At 41.3% G+C, this 23,231-nt stretch overlaps 1 protein-coding gene across 3 annotated transcripts in view; it reads left to right on the top strand.

The window, feature by feature from the left end:
* Positions 1 to 15,376, top strand: part of PASD1 (PAS domain containing repressor 1) — a 108,849-nt gene extending 93,473 nt beyond the window's left edge. For 2 of the 3 annotated variants that reach the window (XM_075259053.1, XM_075259055.1), the window contains 10 exons: positions 925 to 1,072; positions 3,207 to 3,288; positions 4,118 to 4,235; positions 4,845 to 4,951; positions 5,049 to 5,135; positions 5,444 to 5,602; positions 6,545 to 6,739; positions 10,989 to 11,506; positions 13,084 to 13,291; positions 14,484 to 15,375. In XM_075259053.1, coding sequence (XP_075115154.1) covers positions 925 to 1,072; positions 3,207 to 3,288; positions 4,118 to 4,235; positions 4,845 to 4,951; positions 5,049 to 5,135; positions 5,444 to 5,602; positions 6,545 to 6,739; positions 10,989 to 11,506; positions 13,084 to 13,291; positions 14,484 to 14,639 — 1,778 coding nt within the window. In that variant the 3' untranslated portion in view covers positions 14,640 to 15,375. Of the gene's footprint in view, positions 1 to 924; positions 1,073 to 3,206; positions 3,289 to 4,117; positions 4,236 to 4,844; positions 4,952 to 5,048; positions 5,136 to 5,443; positions 5,603 to 6,544; positions 6,740 to 10,988; positions 11,507 to 13,083; positions 13,292 to 14,483 lie in introns of all 3 variants that reach the window. The other variant, XM_075259054.1, reaches the window with a different exon arrangement.
* The last annotated feature ends 7,855 nt before the right edge of the window (positions 15,377 to 23,231 follow it).

The following is a 23,231-nucleotide window of genomic DNA, read 5'->3' as shown; positions in this document are numbered from 1 at the left end:
TGGATAACATCTTCTGGCAATGAATGTAGAGGTGAAGTTCTGTCCAAGAGTGAATCCATTCCAATTATTTTTCAATACGTCTTTCACTAGCCATGTGGAGGGCACCGGCCAGATATACCCAATAATGGCAGTTCTGACAAGAGAAAATTACTCTGGAAAAATCAATAGCTAGTAAACCGCTGTATATAATCCATAGGAAAGAACAAGGGGGCTCAGCAGATTAAAGAAAATTAACATGACTACTAAAATAATCTTAGACATTTGTTAATTTTACCTATTTGTTGAATTAGGTAGCCAACAACAAATATGACCAAATGTGCATTGCTTACCAACCTGTAATGAAAGCAAATATTGGTTGTCACATAGCATTTTTGACCTGGTTGCCTTCTTCCAAAAACAGCACCACACCTGTCCACAGGTTGTTTGTGGAATTGCAGCTCAATCCCATTCATTTCAATGGAGCTGCACAATGCACGGACAGATTGGCATGATTTCTATAAGAAAGCAGCCATGTTTTTCTAGTCTTGTAGGTTGTAGCTGAGAAGTAGTTTATGGGGTCTAAAGGGAATTTAATATCGATCACTCTTCTATATCAGATCATAGGGGTCTGACTCCCAGCATTTCTATTGCAATTGTTATTATAGGTTGCAAATAAGACCTAGGAACAAATAATAATATAATAAGATGTAGCAGAGCTGTCAGATATGGCAGGGTTAAGTTTGTCACTTGTAAATTTGTGCAATTGTAACTTTGCTACATATGTAATACGCTGAGCGGTGGATTATAATAACATGCCTTATGTTTTTCTATTGTCCAGGCTCATTGTATGCTGTGTTCTAATAAGATTCTCAGCAAGTCTCTTGGCTTCGGTATTCCTTATATGTCTGTCACTGATTATGTTGTTTTCCATCTATTGGCTACTAGTGATGCAATACGGGAAAGGAAAGTCCTGTTACTACAGGTTTCTAACCAAAGGCCAACAGTGGATCTGGCTGCAGACGCACTACTACATCACCTACCACCAGTGGAATTCCAAACCCGAGTTCATTGTTTGTACACACACGGTTGTTAGGTAAGAGTCTCCATATTGTTGAGTGGTTTTATACATCACTGTAGTTTACGAACTGAACACCAAAGCAGATCCTGACGCTGCGCCAAAACCTTGCAGCTGTTTGGCCGTGTGTTTTTCTTATTATTCAGTTCTGTCTAAATCATTTCTGAAGTTTTGTAAGATAAACTAAGGCTGAAAAACTTGTTGTACGACTTGGAATATCCTAGGACTCCATAACAAAGCTCGCCGATGTATATACTACTTTTTAGTAAAGAAATTAAACTATGTATTCCCTGGACAGAATGTTGGAAATTGTTACAAAGGAAATCTTCTTACTAGTGGTTGTGTCGAGGCTTGGAAAAAAACTGGGGAATATATAGTAAGTTAATGTAACTCTAAATGGGATAAACACCTGCCTAAAGGGGGCGTAACTACTGGGGTAGAATCGGTAGCGGTGGCCACAGGGCCCGGGACATTAGGCGACTGTTACCGCTGCAGATTTTTTTTTTCCAGCAGGTAACAGGCCCTATTTACTTACCAATCCTGGCTCCTGCTCACGGCAGTGAGCAGTGTTTCCTCTGCGGAGGTGGCAGTGAGCAGGAGCCGGGAGCGGTAAGTAAGGCCGTGGGCCTGCAAACCCTATCATTATACTTAGGGGGGCTTTTCAGACCCCCTAGTATAATGATGGGAGGGCTAGGAGAGGTGAGGGAACATTAAAAAACACTGTCACCTTTCCTGCTCCGGCAGGCTTCAGGCCTACTTGGTGACATCACAGACATCATGTGGGCCGGGCTTGCACCCTCATGCTTGCTGTTATGACAGCAAGCAAAGATTTTACAAATTTTGAGTCATTGAAACATAAAATATAGTTAGAAACTGACATACCGTATATACTCGAGTATAAGCCGACTCGAATATAAGCCAAGGCCCCTAATTTTACCACAAAAAACTGGGGAAACTTATTGACTCGAGTATAAGCCGAGGGGGGAAATGCAGCAGCTACTGGAAAATTTCAAAAATTAAAATGGTCGGAGTTTTTGGGTGCAGTAGTTGCTGGGAAAGGGGAGGGGGTGTTTTGGTTGTCTGTCTGCCCCTTCCCTGAGCTTGAGGACTGGGTTTTTTTCCCCCCACTTGGAATTCAGTCTGGCTGTATATAGGGTATCTGCAGTGCTTCTATTAACCTCTTCCTGACAGAACAGGAGCACTGCAGATCCCCTATATTCAGTAGAGCGGGCACTGTCAGACACAGGGATACCTAATGTGTATGTGTGTCACAGTCATTTTCTACTTTTGTATGTATTCTAGGGATAGGAGGGATTTACAACTTTTATTTTTTTATTTTTTTTTAAAGCTTTTTTTTTTTTTTTTTGCACTATTTTATGGGAGATAAAAAAAATTGTTGCTGACTCGAGTATAAGCCGAGGGGGGCTTTTTAAGCACAAAAACTGGGCTGAAAAATTTGGCTTATACTCGAGTATATATGGTAACTTATTTTTATTATACAATGATAAATCTTTATTAATATAAACCGTCCTCTCATTAGACAGGGCCAACCCGGCTCTTCTCCCTAGGACTAAATAGAAATCAGGGGGTACCCTGTGATGTAGGGTTCATATTATATTACATTGGACCTCCCTATACAATATATTTATTTTACAATATTCTAATGCCCCCCTACTACTTACATTATCATTGTACATATCATTATATTACAAAATGCAGATGGAAATATTTAGTGACTAATACACAACTCTGTCGCAAGGTTTTTAATTGATATAAAATTACAGAAACTGGTTTTGTAAGTGGGATGGCATTAACCCTTTATACATACTCTACTACATATAGATTAATGAGCATGTGCAAGTATCTACCTGCTTTACATCTGGTATACAGCACCCTCTAATGGTCATTTTTGAGTGCCAGAATCTATATGGAAGCCTGAGAATTCAATGAGGCTAACACAGCTTTACATGTCAGTTGCATTACAATAATGAATATGTGTAGTGGTCATTGCATCTTCATGTGTATACAGGTTACCTCTACTGTATATACGTTATAACCTATATCCCTAGATTACGTATCTATAGAGTAATCATAGAACTGGCGTAGATTATATTGTACGTGCATTATAACATTACCATACTCTTATTTACAGCTATGCTGAAGTCCGAGCAGAGAGGAGAAGAGATCTGGGTCTGGAGGAGTCCGCTCTAGAAATCGCAGACTCGTCACTAAAGGTAGAGAGCGCCTTTCATTTATACCATGATGGACGTATATTATTAGAGCTGTATAGCTGGTCACTATGTTATTTTCCATTATCTGCTGCTCTATATTTTATGGAGGATAGAGAAGTCCTGTGCCTACTATGAAACAGGATACCAAGACCCCATGATCCCACTATGTGCAATTTGCAGACATATCCTAGGTACAAGGTTCCTAATGTACAGCAATGAGCCAATACTATCTTTTGGCTGGTTTATAGTATAGTAAACCACATTTTAGGGTCTGTTTTACAGGTTAACACCCAAACTCTTTGCATTCTTATAAACAGTAGGTAGTTCATTATAGGGCTCTGTAGTGATAAAACTTCAGATCAGTTGAGCAACATGGAGGTCCGGGTGTTACAGCCGTAATATCAATGCTAAAATATAAATATCTTAGAGACCCATGTACTGTTTTAATAGTTATAAGCTCGGTCCAAAGCCATCACCAGGGCATATTAGTGAGTTTTCTGTTTTAGGTAATGTCCACACTACGTACACTTAGTGCATTCACAGTAAATCCATTGTGATGTATAGTAGCAGCAAAGTGGATAAGATTCCAAGAAATCCAAACCAGTGGCATATCTACAGAACGCCACACCTAAACCTCTGAAATATCACACAATCAGAGTGAACTCTTTGATTTCAGATTGATATTTAGGATTATTTGTGTTGGGCCCATTGGGAAGAGCAGAGTATCCAGTGCTAAACCCAGTGACCTATGGAGTAGACTTACCTGTCGCTTGTATTGTACTCGCCATCTGCATTGAGTTAATAACAGTGTTGCCTTCTCTTCTAAATCCAGAGCACCTACCTAGATATTAGACCATGTACAAATAACCAGGAGCCGAGCAGGGAAGGTGTATCCGTGTCGTCACATAGTTCCCGAAGATCGTCTCACACGGCCCTCTCGGACTCTGCATGTACGTATGACCCATCACTGCATAAGACTATTCCTTATTCTTTAACATGTCTATTTCATGTGTGTTTTTGATATGGCTGAGGCTCAGTTCAGATGTATTCCTTGGGATCCATCCAAGAATAGAAATATTCTTGCCATCAAAATAACCACAAACTCAATAAACTCTGGTGGATTCTATTATGAGTCAATGGGGTTTGTCAAAGACCATTGGTATTCATTGTATGACAAATATGGCATGGTGCCATGACTTGCTTAACAAACCTCTGTTAAAGGAGTTTTGCCACCAAACGTATATTTCCTCTATCCTTGGAAAACAGAACACATTGCTCATCGGTGGTGGCCTGACCGACCCTAACCATGGGAGTTGGGATGTCTCCATCCAGCAGAGAGTTTGGCCTCTTCTCCAACGTTTGCATTCCCACCCCATTTCCCAGGGTCTGCAGATTTTTAATATCTATTTTCTATATACACTATGAGCCATGCCATGGTATATATATGTGCCTTCTTGTAGTGCTAACCTGAATACCGGGACTGTAAATCATGACTTGGGATACAGGGTGTAATTTATGGACGTGTTCATGTCCTAATGTTATTTTACCATGTGTTTTAGCCACATCATCCATGAGACGCACAGAGGCCAGTACTCCTTCAAGACACTCGATGACCTTGAGTCAGCAAGACATGCCCCAAATAAGAATGCCACCCACTGCCAACCAGGTATGCACAGTATATACTGTATGTGACTACAGCAAAGCATTAACGTTGTTACCAAAATGTCTTACATTAGCAAAATGTCTTCGGTGTCTTTCTGTAGCCGGTGGTAACACCTCAACCTCCAGCTGAACATATACCCCAGCATCATGTTCCACAGCCAACTATTTCGCCACAGCAAGCTATCTTGGTAATTATAAAATATATCTTTAAGACTGGAACGATTCTGAGGTTCTTAGTGAGATTGGGATAGATCCTGCCCACCGAAGATCTTCATATAACAATAAGAAGCTTGAAGATCCTTTAGAGAACCTCCACTTGGAAGAGTTGAATGGAGTGGCCGGGACCATGATCGACTGCCACCCTATTCAACGTCTAGGGCACATTATCAGTGATCGAAGCATGTGTCACTCAATTAACCATCTACGAGATAATATGTATCTATTGATTGATTTCTTTATTAATCCACTCAATAACATCTACCATTATGTTCTGTAGCCGGTGTGTCATTACCCCACTCACCTAGGAATGGTGACCCAACTGAAGGAGCAACTGGAAGAAAGGACACGGATATTACAGGCAGACATCAAAACCCAACAGCAAGAGCTAGACGTCTTGAAGGAACAGCTACAGCTAGTGCAGGACTCCAATTTACAGGTATCAAACATAAGGTCTGCTTAGGGAAAACCTTTCCAAGATATTGGTGAAATCAACATTCCTTCAAGAAGATTAAAGCACACTCTACAGATAACAGGATTATTGCTAATAGTAGTTCCTCCCTGGATTGTAATCCTGGATTATTAGAATTCAGAGCAGTAGGAGTGGTTGGTGTCTGGAGCGGGTACGAGCCTGAGTTTACAGATTGGTCAGTCCTGCGCATTTAATCTTAGTTTCCATTTCTGCTTTTCCTATGGCAATGAATCTAAGCAGAATAAATGGGGAAAATGTTTCCTCTTCTTTTCTTGATGCCCTGATGTACATGGTGCACTGTTAAACTATTAAAAGATATTCCTCATTTCCAGTTCAGATTTTGGACAGGTGCAATATTTCTTGATCGATTGCACATTATCAAGTATTAATAGGCTTTAAAGGGGTTTACCCATTTCAGGGTTTCTCTTGGTCTCCTCTCCCCATGTACTTCCTGCGTTCAGTGACAATTTGGTGGGCAGCCTTAGCCCATGTGATGTACAGATCTAGCAAGGAGCATCTGCTCAGTGATCTCTGGATTTACTTATTGAGATAACAGAGGCAATGTTCCTTTACCCATCAGTCACAGTGAAGTGAAGAGTATAGCGGTTGTAGGGAATAGGGACTGACACCACCAGGCTAACCACTGTAGTTAGATAGCAGAAGTGGTCTTAAATCTTTCACTATTTGGTAGAGGAATATCTGCCATATTGATATAGTCAAGTCCTTTTATACTACCAATGAGTTTACCTTCATATCCTATGGACAGCAGCGAGCAGCACTGAAATATTTATAGAGCTATGGAGTGTTAGTGTTAGATAAGAGTGGACAAAGTGCATCAGAATAAAATGTAGCATTATATGCCATATAAATCTAATTTTATTTTTCTTCTTTTGTCCTTTTTTTGTGCAGATGTTTATGCAGCAACCAATCCCAATGGGATTCAATAATGTTCAGCCGTCCGATTCCAGGCGGGTGTCACGCACGTCTGGAGTAGTGGCCAGGCAAGGTCTGGAAATGGGGAAGAAATCTCAGTCCATGATGAGCTCCAAACGCTTTTGTGGATCTCAGATAAGCTCCACGCACCAGTATGTTACACCAAATCAGGTAACTCATTCATTCTGAATATGTCACCTTTCATCGTCCCGCCATGTCAAGCTTATTGTAGTGATCCATGTTACTGGAGATAGACTAGATGTTATGGTTTCTATACTGGTCCTCTATGATGGTCACACATTCTCACTATTGGCTGATGCATGTTATCTACTTCCGATGTCACCGATGCTGCACAATATCCAGGGGCGTAACTACCGGGGTAGTAATGGTAGCGGCCGCTACAGGGCCCGGGACATTAGGGGGCCCGGCGACAGTCGCTACCGCTGCAGATTTTTATTTTATTTTTAACTAGCTTTTACCCGCGACTTCGTCTGCGGTGAGTTGAGTATTGGGCGGACACAGTCGTGTGAAACTGTAAAAGTGCTTTAAAAAGTTTGGTGGGCTAGCAAATGTGATTTGATGTGTTATATTGTGTATGTTGTGATACAGACAATGTGATGTGTTATACAGTCTGTGTACAGGAGTATATATGTATCAGGTACTGTATATAGCAGTGATAGGAGATACATGTAATATATAGTATATACAGCCTGTGTACAGGAGTATATATGTATCAGGTACTGTATATAGCAGTGATAGGTAATACATGTAATATATAGTATATACAGCCTGTGTACAGGAGTATATATGTATCAGGTACTGTATATAGCAGTGATAGGAGATACATGTAATTATATAGTATATACAGCCTGTGTACAGGAGTATATATGTATCAGGTACTGTATATAGCAGTGATAGGTAATACATGTAATTATATAGTATATACAGCCTGTGTACAGGAGTATATATGTATCAGGTACTGTATATAGCAGTGATAGGTAATACATGTAATATATAGTATATACAGCCTGTGTACAGGAGTATATATGTATCAGGTACTGTATATAGCAGTGATAGGAGATACATGTAATTATATAGTATATACAGCCTGTGTACAGGAGTATATATGTATCAGGTACTGTATATAGCAGTGATAGGTAATACATGTAATTATATAGTATATAGAGCCTGTGTACAGGAGTATATATGTATCAGGTACTGTATATAGCAGTGATAGGAGATACATGTAATTATATAGTATATACAGCCTGTGTACAGGAGTATATATGTATCAGGTACTGTATATAGCAGTGATAGGTAATACATGTAATTATATAGTATATACAGCCTGTGTACAGGAGTATATATGTATCAGGTACTGTATATAGCAGTGATAGGTAATACATGTAATATATAGTATATACAGCCTGTGTACAGGAGTATATATGTATCAGGTACTGTATATAGCAGTGATAGGAGATACATGTAATTATATAGTATATACAGCCTGTGTACAGGAGTATATATGTATCAGGTACTGTATATAGCAGTGATAGGTAATACATGTAATTATATAGTATATACAGCCTGTGTACAGGAGTATATATGTATCAGGTACTGTATATAGCAGTGATAGGAGATACATGTAATTATATACAGCCTGTGTACAGGAGTATATATGTATCAGGCGCTGTATATAGCAGTGATAGGAGATACATGTAATATATAGTATATATACAGTCTGTGTACAGGAGTATATATGTATCAGGCACTGTATATAGCAGTGATAGGAGATACATGTAATTATATAGTATATATACAGCCTGTGTACAGGGGTATATATGTATCAGGCACTGTATATAGCAGTGATAGGAGATACATGTAATTATATAGTATATACAACCTGTGTACAGGAGTATATATGTATCAGGTACTGTATATAGCAGTGATAGGAGATACATGTAATTATATAGTATATACAGTCTGTGTACAGGAGTATATATGTATCAGGTACTGTATATAGCAGTGATAGGAGATACATGTAATTATATACTATATACAGCCTGTGTACAGGAGTATATATGTATCAGGCACTGTATATAGCAGTGATAGGTAATACATGTAATTATATAGTATATACAGCCTGTGTACAGGAGTATATATGTATCAGGTACTGTATATAGCAGTGATAGGAGATACATGTAATTATATAGTATATACAGTCTGTGTACAGTAGTATATATGTATCAGGCACTGTATATAGCAGTGATAGGTAATACATGTAATTATATAGTATATACAGCCTGTGTACAGGAGTATATATGTATTAGGTACTGTATATAACAGTGATAGGAGATACATGTAATTATATAGTATATACAGTCTGTGTACAGTAGTATATATGTATCAGGCACTGTATATAGCAGTGATAGGTAATACATGTAATTATATAGTATATACAGCCTGTGTACAGGAGTATATATGTATCAGGTACTGTATATAACAGTGATAGGAGATACATGTAATTATATAGTATATACAGTCTGTGTACAGTAGTATATATGTATCAGGCACTGTATATAGCAGTGATAGGTAATACATGTAATTATATAGTATATACAGCCTGTGTACAGGAGTATATATATATCAGGTACTGTATATAGCAGTGATAGGAGATACATGTAATTATATAGTATATACAGTCTGTGTACAGTAGTATATATGTATCAGGCACTGTATATAGCAGTGATAGGTAATACATGTAATTATATAGTATATACAGCCTGTGTACAGGAGTATATATATATCAGGTACTGTATATAGCAGTGATAGGTGATACATGTAATTATATAGTATATACAGTCTGTGTACAGTAGTATATATGTATCAGGCACTGTATATAGCAGTGATAGGTAATACATGTAATTATATAGTATATACAGCCTGTGTACAGGAGTATATATGTATCAGGTACTGTATATAGCAGTGATAGGAGATACATGTAATTATATAGTATATACAGTCTGTGTACAGTAGTATATATATATCAGGCACTGTATATAGCAGTGATAGGAGATACATGTAATTATATAGTATATACAGTCTGTGTACAGTAGTATATATGTATCAGGCACTGTATATAGCAGTGATAGGTAATACATGTAATTATATAGTGTATACAGCCTGTGTACAGGAGTATATATGTATCAGGTACTGTATATAGCAGTGATAGGAGATACATGTAATTATATAGTATATACAGCCTGTGTACAGGAGTATATATGTATCAGGCACTGTATATAGCAGTGATAGGTAATACATGTAATATATAGTATATACAGCCTGTGTACAGGAGTATATATGTATCAGGTACTGTATATAGCAGTGATAGGAGATACATGTAATATATAGTATATACAGCCTGTGTACAGGAGTATATATGTATCAGGTACTGTATATAGCAGTGATAGGAGATACATGTAATTACAATGTGATGTGTTGTATTGTGTATGTATAGTGGAAAGCTATATGTAAATGTGAGTGAGTAGAGTGAGGGCTACTCCTGAGGTGACAGTAAGGAGTGTGCAGGCAGGTTGAGGCAGGAAATGCCAGGCAGTGTGTGTGAGTCTATAGCTGGGGCTAGGAGTCCTGCTTTTGTGAGTCTCCTGCTAGGAAGCCATGTTGTTTAGTGGCACCAAAAGTAGCCTGTGACTCAATCCTAAGGGAAAACTATGTTTGTGGAAAATTGCACGCAAATCCGTCCAGGCGTTTTAGCGTGATTGAGGAACAAACATCCGAACTCACAAACATGCAAACACACAAACTTTCACATTTATAATATTAGTAGGATAGGCCATTACGTGCTGGAATAATTCCTGCAGGTAACGGGCCCTATTTACTTACCGATGCTCATGGCCACCAGCGCTTCCCCTTCTGCGGAGGTGGCTATAAGCAGGAGCCGGGATGGATAAGTAAGGCAGCGGGCCCCTGATCCCCACAAACACTATCATTACACTCAGGGGGTCTATTCGGACCTCCCAATTATAATGATCAGAGGCCCAGGAGAGGTGAAGGAACACTAGAAACACTTTTACCTACAGTACCTCACCTGGCTCCAGAAGGCTTCATGCCTACTTGTGTGACGTCCCAGATGTCATGTAGGCCGGGGCTTGCTTCCTTATGCGTGGAGACACAAGCCCCGGCTCAAGTGATGTCTGGGGCCATCATTGAGGGTGGGGAGGGGGTTCATGTAAAAAGTTCGCCACGGGGCCCCTCCATTCCTGGTTACGCCACTGACACTATCGCTAGGGAAAATGCCGCCAAGCAGAGTCATATATTGAACAATGGCAATAAGATAAACTAAGGGTATTTGCTGCTTTTATTAACTCTGGTTTTCTTTTTATTTCACTTGGACATAAAGAACGCCTCTCACCAGCAAAGTCAACAACACCAACACAGTCAGCAAATCCAGCAGCAGGCATCGCAACACCAGCATCAACAAATACAACAACAGGGGCAGCAGCACCAGCAACTGCAACAAGTGTCGCAGCACCAGCATCAGCAACTACAACAACAAACGCCGCAACACCAGCATCAGCAAGTCCAACAAGCGCAGCAGCAACTACAGCACCAGCAGCAAATGCAGCAGCTCCAGCAGCAGCATCACCAACAACAGCTGCAAAAGCAACAGCAGCTCCAGAAACATCAGCACCAGCATCTACAGAGGCATCAGCGGATGATGAGAGGAAACCAGACGCCGCAGGCCACTGTGCTACAGACTCACGGCAACATTGTGATGCCCCTATATAATAATACCATGATGTTCCCACAAACTCATCCCTCTGCTGCTGCCGCTGCTGCTTCTGGGTCTTCACGGATTTCAACAGATACTGTGGAACGATCCCAAACATCTGATTTCACGCAAGACCGGCATTTGAGGTATGCATTGTTATAGGATTATGCAATGTCTAGGCATATACTTTATACACTTGTATATACGTGGACAAGTGTGCTCAGTTTACCGCCATAGAGAGCCGAGCATGCACAGCCACTCCATTCATAGAAGCCACTGCACCAGGCAGACAGAGGGGTCTGGAGAGGTGAGAGCCACATCTATAAGATATTTATGACATATCCTGGCGATATCCCATAAATACATTAAGATGGGAACATCTCTTATAGGCCCCGCGCACGTGATCATAGTTGTGTGCGGGTCTGTGGATAACAGCAGAGATGGCAGATATGTAACCCTATCAATAGAATGAATGGATTGAGCCACAAAATGGATAGGGATTGAAATGGCTCCTATAGAGAACCTTACAGACATGTGCATTCGTGTATAGAAATGAATGCGTCAGTATCCTGTCTCCTGTTATGGGGCACTTGGACCAATACTACGGTTGTGTAACTGGGGCCTCGAAAAGTTCCCTGGCAATGAGCTGTTTGCTGGTGACAATCCCCTGATATTCAGCTGTATTACAGAATACAGTGAATAAGTACACATTTATGCCCCAGTGTGACATAGAGTCTTCTGGAATGAATGGGAACGGTGTAATATACACTGGTGTGGGATAAAACAGTGCCAGTCAGAGGTGGAAAATCCTCATGCTTGCTTTGCTTCTGGAACCCTATCCACTTTTTCCTAAACATAATCCTACAATTGCGGTTTTTCTTTCCAATCCTCTTGGCAAGAACTGTGTGTCCTGAGATCAGTAGCTGCCCCCTAGTGGTTATGTTGTGAACTGCAGCCTTTCAAGCATATGGTATTGAAATGGTTCATTGAAAAAATTGAGTTCTTTAGCAAATTATAGCTAAATTAAAAGTGGACACGTGTATGTTTTGCATAAAGTGTTTCCTTTATTATTTGTATTATAATCATCCTGATTCCGTATTTTCACTTGCATTTACAATGATAAATATGTCTTTACTGCAGCTATAAGCGCCATACATGTGTAGGTTCTGCAGCTACTGGTAGTTTGCTACAATGTATCAGTCTGAAGTCCATGCTGCTTAGCTCATATTGCCTATCCTGGATACAGTTGTATACAGTGGTGTAACTAAAGTCTTGTGGGCCCCGGTGCAATGTTTTGTCTGCGCCCCCTATCATGTCCCTACAGTGAATTCTTGATAGTGATGGTTACGGGTGATAAGGAGTTTAATCCACCTTAGTGTGGTTAGGGGAATCTGTGGGTCTCCTTGGTTTATGGGGCAGATGGAAGCTGTAATCTCAATACAGATGCCCCTAAGGTTCCTGGGCCCCGATGCGATGGCACCCTCTGCAGCCCCCCCTTGTTGTATACACTTCTCAGATGAGAGCAGAAATAGGTATGGATGGTTTTGCAGACTCTGAATTGAAGACCAATGTATAAAACATCACATATCATTCCAGAAAACTTATCTAATTATTCTATAAAATGTTAAAAATATCTAATATTAAGGCTTATCCCATTTTTCCTTTACGATTATATTGTGAGTTTCACGGTAAATTTTTATTACATGTCGTTTTTGTGTGACAGGTTTGTCCAGGACCAACAAATGCGGCCGCCGTCAATACAGATGCAACCGATCACATGTAGCACAGTGATTGCAGCGTCCCCTGCTCCGGCCTATACCCCCTCTGTTATGATCCCCCCAGCCAGCTTTACCCCCCAGCAGACCCATACTGCCATTCACCTACAGCATTGTCAGCAGCAGCCGGTCCAAACACAGCATCTCTATCTGCAGGTAATGGAAATGGTAGGAGCGTCACTGTTTTCTCCTGGGTACTGGTTGCCCCTCATATCTGGACTTTTGGGCTGGCTTCTCCCAGTTATTTGTGTAATGGGGAGTTGACATGTGTGGAGGATGTGAGCTTGTATAACCCCCATTTTGGGTTCCAGGGCCATGCCTGCACCCATTTTACATTCCTCTTTGTTTATAGAGCTCACATCCACCCTCAGCCTTAATGGGAGGTGACTTCTCTTCCAGTTTCTTATCTAATAGCCACGTGCCAGAACTATTTTACAACGTTTCCACCAATCATGTTATGCCAATTATACTAGTCCAACCTGTTCTTTGTCTATACGATGTATCCAACCTACCTTTCTCCCTCCATTAAAGCAGAACCCACTATATACACCATAGCTCTGTATGTAGGTGTGTTTCTCTAAGGCTTCGTTCACATCTGCGTTTGATATTCTGTTTTGGGGAGTCCGCATGGGACCCCCCCCCCCCCCCGCGAATAGAATAACACTCGCATTTACAAGCGCTGTGCATTAAAATCACACGGATCCCGTAGACTATAATGGGGTCCGTGTGCTTGCTGCGCAATCTCCGCAGGGAACATGCAGAGAGGATAGTACATTATAGTCTATGGGGTCCGTGTGCTTTCATTGCACACCGCTTGAAATTGTGTTCAGTATTCCTTTTGGTAGGTCCCCATGCAGACTCCCCGAACGGAACACTGAATGCAGATGTGAACGAAGGGCAAGCTAGCGTATACATCAGCTTTATTCATTCAGACTTCAATCTGGTGATACTTAGAGTGTAGAGATGAGCGAACACTGTTCGGAACAGCCGTTCCAAACAGCACGCTCCCATAGAAATGAATGGACGTAGCCGGCACACTGGGGGTTAAGCGACCGGCCGCTGGCAAAGTGTACGTGCCAGCTGCTTCCATTCATTTCTATGGACGCGTGCTGTTCGGAACGGTTGATCCGAACAGTGTTCGCTTATCTCTATTAGAGTGGATTGTGTTCACACATGTGGAATATAACTAAAAGTTGCCAGGCCTTTGTGTAAAAGTTCAGTTTAAACTTCACAGTTTTTGCTGCATGTTGTTCACACCATGCTGGGCCCAGTCCTAAAACATGGAATATATTAATGGTTAATCCGCCCCTTGTTGGTATCAGTTCTCACTGTTTCTATTGTGTTTCAGATGCAGAATCCCGAATCAATGCAATCGAGCCAGTCTCAGCGTATGTTTCAGCAGCCTCACCTCCCTCAACAGAACGCCATGGGCTATTTCCTGCATCCTCAACAACAGAATCAATCTGGTAATATCTCCGACATGCCGGAGATGCAACTCCCGTGACAGCAGAGGAAGGAGATTAGGACGTCAGGCATTATACGTGTGCACCATGTGCAACAGTAGTAGAAGACACTGATGGGCCGAGCGGCCGTCTCTCTACAGCGTGCCCAGTGCACTGAAGATTGTGCAAAGGGCTGAGATGGAGAAGTGTCTACTGAAGATGGGGAGGAAGATATCAAACCCATATATTATATTATAGATTCCCAGCTGCCTTCAAGAAGAACCGAGAGTAACTCCGAGTTCTGATGTTACCTATACACCAAAGTGTATGTCAGGGGCTTTCTTTTTGGTTTGCCAAAGCATACCCAGTAAGTGACTATGAACTACATTACAACTACCTATGCCCAGCAAACTAGATAGCCATAAAGCTAGTGGTTTTGGTTAAGCATAGAATGTTCCAGAAGAGCACTCGGCGGGTCGGGGTGGCAGTCTATGGTCAAAATAACCTCAGGCACTATTTTTATGTACATTACACAGCCACAACTTTTCCCACCTACTTTATGAAGAAATTCAGAGGTATATGCTACGATAGTGATTTTTTTTGTTTGCCCTTGTATCAGTCAGGAGTTGAATGCCAAAGTATTCTATATAGAGTTATATCAGAAGAGTAACTAGAAAAGTGCCCAACGTATAACCAAACTGGTCGCAATGCTCCAGCCTGGTGCTGGTTGGCTGACATGTCCATCTCTAGATGTAGCAGAGCTGATATTGTCCATGCCGCATAAACACCAAGGGGTTGATGGCAGCAATACCCCCTGCCCTCTTCACAAACATCATTCAGAAAGTGGAGACCACACTTAAGAAGATGTCCTGGCTTTTATGATTTATTGATTTATTAAATAGTGATTCGGGTGATATGTCCTTCTTCAGGCTCCCTTACTGTAATGTAGGGCATGCACAGGCATCGAGTTTGTAGCCCCTTTTCAGGGTCGTCTTCAGCGCCGACGTGTTTCTGTTTAAAGAGGACCTTTCACCACCCTTAGGGCACAGATTCACCAATTTTTCTCTAGTCCTCACCATTCCAGAGCAATCATTTCTATTAGTTTCAGCACAGTTATGCTCTCTACTGTCAGGTAGGCAGGCCTAGGCTGAAGCAGAAAGACATGACAGTACAGAGCAGTGGTGGGTGGGTAATAATCCAAAATGTTCCAGGATTAGTGCCGCAGCACCTGTTAAGAAATGCGAGCATTTGGAGATGGTGAACGGTTATCTTTAACTTTGGGTTTATCGTGAAGTCCTTCTTGCCCAGGCCTTATTCCTTGTTAACAACTGCCTCATATCCTTCTCTACAGCGGCCTTCCTGAAGAAGGATGTATATATGCCCAAAATATTGTTAAAAGGGGTTGTCCAAGAGTTGAGGTCCCTAGGATAGGTCATCAATATCAGATCAGTTTGGGAAGTGGCGTATCTAAAGTCTTGTGGGCCCCGGTGCAATCTTTTGTCCGGGACCTCCTACCTCATCCCTATAGTGAATTCTTGATAGTGATAGTTATGGGGGCTAAGGAGTTTAATCCACTTTAGCGTGGTTAGGGTAATCTGCGCGTCTCCTTGGTTTATGGGCCAGATAGAAGCTGCAATCTTAATACTGATGCCAGTGCTTATGGGCCCCCTAAGGCTCCTGTGCGACTGCACCCTCTGCACCCCTTCCAGTTACGCCCCTGAGTTTGGGTCTAACACCTGACCTACCCACCAGTTGGGAACACAAAATTTCTATTGGACATGCCATGCAATTGCAGCTCAGCTCCCGGTGATCTGATATTGATGCCTTAGGACACCCCATTTACTGTGTTAGCAATGACTTCAAAAACACCAAAAACAAGGCGCTCTTCTGAAGTGCTGTCTCTGCTTGTCAGTTTTGCTTGTCAATGCAGCAGAGCTGAGATTGTCACTTGTGCTGCAATATCAAAAGGTATGTGTCATTCAGCCCTGCTATGTCTGTCTATAGATGGATTGGCCGGTTCGTTGATGGGCACATCTATACTATCCACGAAGCCGTGTTGCTTTGGAATTACTTGCACTGTAATTCACATGAATGCTGCGTGCTGGTTAATATGCAGGTATGCAGCACTGATTTCCTACGTGCCCAGATATTGTTAAAATAGATGGTCAAATAAGAATGTACAGATCTATGATTTATATTTGTTATATAAATATATTTATTGCATTGATACGTGTTATTAAAGCTATATTTTTCGTCGTTTCCAAGTAAATGTTCCACCCTATTCGATAGTGCCTCCTATAGAGAAGAGGTAATGGCTGCCCAGCTGCTCACTCTGCCTCATTGTTCCTACTATGGAGCAATCGCTCATGTGTTATGGCTCGTCCTGCTTATGTATATGACTACTGAAGCGAGTGGGCAGCTAGGGACGTGTCATTCACCCCTATCCGGTGACAGGCGCACATCTGGTCACGTCGTACAAATTGTCCATCCGAGCATGGTTTATGGTTATGTCTAGTGAGGACGACCGAGCTCGTGTACACCTAACCGTGGCAGATTGTAAATTCACCTTTATGATGTATTGTATTGTGTATGATCTATGGTACACCTGTTATTTATGTGACTTGTATATTAAGTAAATGCCCAGATATTTATTCTATTGGAATGTATCGAGTAACAATAGGAATACTATAAGGCTGCCTTCCCTTAGGATTAGAGTCCTGTAAAACAAGTATACACATAGCAGACCTCTCGTTTCAAGCCATATAGTACATAAGGGCTATTAGGGGTTATCTAAGACTGGGAACACATGGCTGCTTTCCTCTAGAAAATCACGCAATCTGTTTGTGGTTTTGCAGTTCCGATCCATTCACTCCCCATGAACAGGAGGGATACTGGTTTTGGAAGAAGGCAGCCATGTTTTTCTAATCCCGGACAACTCCTTTAAGCATTTGTTGGACGCACTAGGGTCATGTTCACACACAGGGCTGTTATCTGCAGATTGCTGGTGCACGTTGTACCACAGAGGTCAGATGTACAGTGTTAGCAAGCAGAAATCCACCAATTTCCAATTGCCGAATGTTTTATTTGTGGGTCACTTTAGACCAGGGGTATGGAACCTTCGCTCTCCAGGTGCTGTGAAACTACAACTCCCAGCATGCTCCATTCACTTCCATGGGAGTTGCAAGAACAGCAGAGCCAGTATGCATGCTGGGGGTTGTAGTTTTGCAACAGCTGGAGAGCTGTACGTTCCCTACCCCTGCTTTAGACAATGGGGCAGATTTATCAATGTATTCACATAAGTATATTCAAATACAATGTTCAGGCACAAGGTGAAATTTATTGGACCTTGGTGCACTATTTTTGGCATATTATTATATTATTCGAAAAAGTGAATGGTGAACGGCGCTGACCATTTTCTAACTCTTTAAGTCTGACTTGGTGCTTAAAGGGATTGTCCAGGATGTATATTTTTATGGCCGCTACAAAGAACCCGGAACCAACTGCTCCAACCCTGTGTTGTGTATAGTATGGGTGTTGGGAGATGCCCTGGACAGAGGATTGGTGCAGGACCGCCTGTGGTTCCCCATCAATCATATGTGTGGTCTATCCTAAGAATAGGCCATAAAAATGTATCCTGGACAACCCTTTTAATGTTTAAAAGTCCCTACAGTGACTTTTTTTTTTTTTGGAAAATAAACAGTATAGCGCCATTTTTGTCTACGACTATCCATTCAAGTTGGGCACAGCTGCAATATCAGAAACAGCCCCTAGACCCCATTGGCGCTATTTCTGAGTGGGTTTCTATATCTGCATCCAGATGGCGCCTTTATTCTAACCACTGACAATCCATTTATATCATAGAGAACTTGTGATGTGGGAGCTGCTAATAGGGTCAGTCCATTCCTACAGCCAGAAAGCACTTTGCCGAGTAATTCAGGGATCTTCTTATAAGACACATTATTGGCCATGAAGACGCTTGTACAGATCATAGAGAACAATCATAGAAAAAGCTACAGACCAAAACCAGATTGAGGTGGCAGATTTTAAGGATTACACTGGAGGCAGCCATGATGTAGACTGAATTAATATGTATTACATATGTGACCTGACAAGGTGCATGGTAGTAGTCACCGCTATGCTTGGCAGAAGAAGTCGGGTCTACGTTAGTTTGTACAGTGGAGCAGATTCATGTGAATGTTATTGCAATATGTTATTAGATGTCATTCGCACAGGGGTGAATTTGGTTTGGTGAAAAGTGAAGGCAGATTTGTTGAGAGTCTGTTTATTTGGTTAATATACAACGTGGTTGGGTCCTGTGCACATTGGTGTTAGGTGTGCCATGTTTGCTCTGGCTCATTTTCAGAGTGACTCAACAGTATATCCTAGTGGGCCACACCCTGGATGTCTAGTGCAGTAAAACGCAGCTAGCTTAAGCCTCATTCACATCTGTGTCGGTAATCTGTTCGGGGGAGTCAGCATGGAACCCCCCCAAACAGACTACTGAACGCATTGGCAAGCAGTGTGCAATGAAAGCACACGGATCCCCATAGACTATAATGGGGTCTGTGTGCTTTCCGCATGAGACATTTGGACAGGAAAGTAGATTGTGAACTACTATTCTGTCCGCATGTTTCTGTGCGGAAAGCACACGGATCCCATTATAGTCTATGGGGATCCGTGTGCTTTCATTGCACACCGCTTGCCAATGCGTTGAGTAGTCTGTTCAGGGGGGTCTATGTGCGGACTCCCCCAATTGTATTACCAATGCAGATGTGAACGAGGCTTTACAATGTATTAAAGGGGTTATCCAGCTTCCAAAAAGTGCTCAATCCTCACTGTTCCCTTGCATACCCTTTGCTTGGCTTTATTTTACTTGCTGCTCCTTGTATCCCTGTTATTTACATGCAGTGAATCTGTGGATAAACTACATTTCCCATCATTCATCTGTCTGCTCTCCCTCTCTGTGCACCGCTCCCTTCTCTACTATCCCCTGCAATTAAATCACAGGTAATAAATCCCTCCCACATCTAAGGTCACATGATGCTGTGATGTTTTGTTTGCTGATTTGAACTGCTCACAGGGAGGGGTAGTGAGCTTGCAAACGAAACATCACAGGTGAAGTCAATGACCTGAAAATAAATCCGATAAACTGTTCTGAATGCAAACAGGAATTGTTTTGTATTGTTGCTTCCTGTTATTTGGCCCATACACTTTATAAACTGGATAACCCCTTTAACCGAATAAGAATACGTCACACACATAAGGTAGAAATTAACCTTGTTAAATTCATATGGCTTATCCATCAGTTTATGGCATATCAATAGACAGAGATTGATGAAATGGTTTCCATTGTGAGGTATTGTACTATAATTCAGGGAATTTATACGTATTTTACACTTCAATCTATAAGATCATGTGTTGGTCAACTTGGCCGAATTGGCAGGTTCCGTTTATTTGCTTCTTATAGTTATTCCTTCCCATAGATACTGAAGTGGATAACACTGTAAGTTCCAACATGGCACATGTCCTATGTATTTATGTAATACTATAGTCTTATATGTGACCGCTCCCCATCTCCCCATTAACTACATCCCCCACAGTTCTTAGGTACGCTCTCTGACATGTGATATACAGGTATAGGGTCTTATTTACTTCGTTGTATCAGGGTCAATGTTCTTGACCGTTACCATAAGAACGAGTTCTTAAATATATGTCCATCATTGTAAGAAATCTCCTAGTACAATGTACGATAGTCACCAGTCTACAAACTCCCACTCCCCAGCTCTATGGCCAACCTATAGTTTTCGGATGTCAGACGACGACATTAGAACTCAGCCCTGTGGCAATGACATTAAATTATAGTGTTTGTACTGAATCTATGGCTGTCACCCAGTTTACAATGTATTTAAGATGTACCAGATGTCACTGCCATAGAAATATACTGTATATTCCCACTTTGTGTTGCGTCGAAGCAGGCGACATTGGTAAAATGTATGAGATCTTTTCCTAATTCTCATTCTCTCTTTATTTAATGGCAGGGATATCCGGTTTCTTTCTGCATCCTTTGTAGTGCTGTCACTAGTACATTTCCTTACACTATGTTCCCCTCGCACACGACCGTATGAATGATCAATATGCTATCTGAGTTTTACCCCTATGGCACACCAACCCATTAATTTCTATGGGCCGCAAAATATAGAACAAGTCCTATTCCTGTCCGAATTGTGGCCCTGTTTCCGTGGCTCCTATTCATTGAATGAAGGGATCCGTGGAACCACATGGGTGATATCTGTGTGTCCCTCGCGCACTGCCCGTGTCGTTCGTTCCCGGTTGTGTGCGACCATCTTTATTCTGCCTTCTTGAATTAATTACAATACTAATCTAATTCTAATATTGCAGTGTTGGATTAGATAATTATTATATTAGGACGCTACATTATTATCAAAATGGATCCAAACCTGACCATAAATCCTGTCCAGGAATAGATAGACATAGCTTATTTCTTTGAGAAACAGTGCCCCACCGGTGCGTGGGTTGTATCTGGTATTGCAGATTGACACTAGAGATGAGCGAACACTGTTCGGATCAGCCGATCCGAACAGCACGCTCCCATAGAAATGAATGGAAGCACCTGTGACGACGGTCGGCCACCGGCAAAGTCAGTGTCACAGGTGCTTCCATTCATTTCTATGGGTGCGTGCTGTTCGGATCGGCTGATCCGAACAGTGTTCGCTCATCTCTGATTGACACCAATGATGTAAATGGGCCGGAGCGTCAACACCACACACAACCTGTGAGGCCAGGTGTAGCACTGTTTTTGGAAGAAAGCAACAATATAACAATTAAAAAATACCCATTAACTATAAAGTAAATATTTTCTTTTAAATAGTTTGAATTATTTGAACAAAAGCCTATTTAAGGCCTGGATCACATCTGTGTTCGGGTTTATGTTCGGGGAGTCCACTTGGGACTGCCTGAATGGAAACCTATCCGCATAAAAAAGCGGTTACCTAAGGAAACCCCCGGACCCCATAAACTATAATGGGGTCCGTGTGGTTGCAGAGCTTTTCTCTCCGCATATTTCATGCAGATAAGGGCCCGAATGCAGATGTGAACCGGGCCTAAAACGCGTCACCTGTTATAAAGTGTTATCAAATTTTTATTAATATATTCTACATATTGTACTTTATTATTTTTATAACAGAGTTAGTAGTCCCAGTTCATGGGATAGTCGATAAAGGAGGCAGCCTATACAAAATTGTGGCCTAGCTCTATTCTTGTTCATTCAATGTATATATTGGAATGTATATTTCAGTTTTCAACCATTCCACAACCACACTATCCCCCTATAAGAATATACGTATTTATAGTCTATAGAAAACCGATCAACAACACAAGCAAAGATGGAGACCAGCATGGCGTGACTGAGGCCAACGTGCTGCTCCCCTTCTATACTAAATAGCCATCAATCACCAAAGATCCGTATTGCTACAGATACACTAATGACAGGTAAAACCTTTTTGGCAGGGTTGACATTGTGCAGTTCCCTAGTAGTAACCAGTCTGTCGCAATGTACAGGGGTCTTCAAGCCTATGGACGATTGGTACTGAGCTAAATACAAGGGGGAAGAAGGTTTAGCCATCCCCTCCACGCGGTATAGGCTTACACACTGCATTTAGACAGGTTTTATGTATTACTGGAAGGAAAACATGTTTCTATGGGAGAATTTTTTTTTTTTTATAGATTATCCATTGTGACAAAGATGTCAAACAATCAATTCATTGTAACATTTTGCAGTGTTCTATTGATATTGGAAGGATTTGCGGGTTCCTATATGTTGGGTTCAATATTCCACAGTGTGAGGTACATCAACTCTGGAACAAAACTGAAATATTACTCTAGGTTCACACCTGCACTGGGGTTTCTGTTCTTCAGTTCCACATGGGGACCGAAAAATGGAAACCTAATCCGCTTCCCGGAATGCTGTGGAACCCATAGACTATAAAGGGTTCCATTAGTTTTCCACCCAAAAAATGTAGACTTTTCTCTCCACATTTTTCAAGCGGAATGGGGAGCGGCATCCTAAAGTGAAGCCGTGAATCCAGCCGTAGCCATATAATACTGCGAAATGTATTGCAAGTATTAAAGTTCAACCCCTTGAAATTTCCTTATTCTCTTCTTCCATATACCTTTTGTTTACAGTTCCAGTTTATTAAACGTCCCCCATCGCTGGTGTTACCATTACAGTTGTTTTTTTTTTTTGTTCTTGTTGTTGGGCTTGTTTGTTTTTTTGTTTCTTTTTGTACGTGGGTAAAACTTGTGACTGGCACTTAAAGGGTTAACACGGCCTTGCACTTTTTGACTTTGTTTTTTTTTTTTTTTTGTAAATAACCAATTTTTCTTGTTATATTATTGCAATGTACATATTGTAAATGTCCCCTGTACAAATCTCGAGTCAAATATTGAAATTAGTTTATTTTATATGATGTTAAATAGAGGCGTTTATAAATGTTCTTATTGATATAATTTTGTAATGAAATGTGTCTTATAAAGGACAGGCTGGTAGATTTATTTTCTGGTCTTGGACAAGCTTTCTTGTTGAGCCTGTTGCAACGTGAAAAAAAAATAAAAGCTTTAATAGAGTGCATATAATA

This window comes from Leptodactylus fuscus, chromosome 11, assembly GCF_031893055.1.
Source record: "Leptodactylus fuscus isolate aLepFus1 chromosome 11, aLepFus1.hap2, whole genome shotgun sequence".
Classification (NCBI taxonomy): Eukaryota; Metazoa; Chordata; class Amphibia; order Anura; family Leptodactylidae; genus Leptodactylus; species Leptodactylus fuscus.
This window is presented reverse-complemented; position numbering and strand designations above follow the sequence as displayed.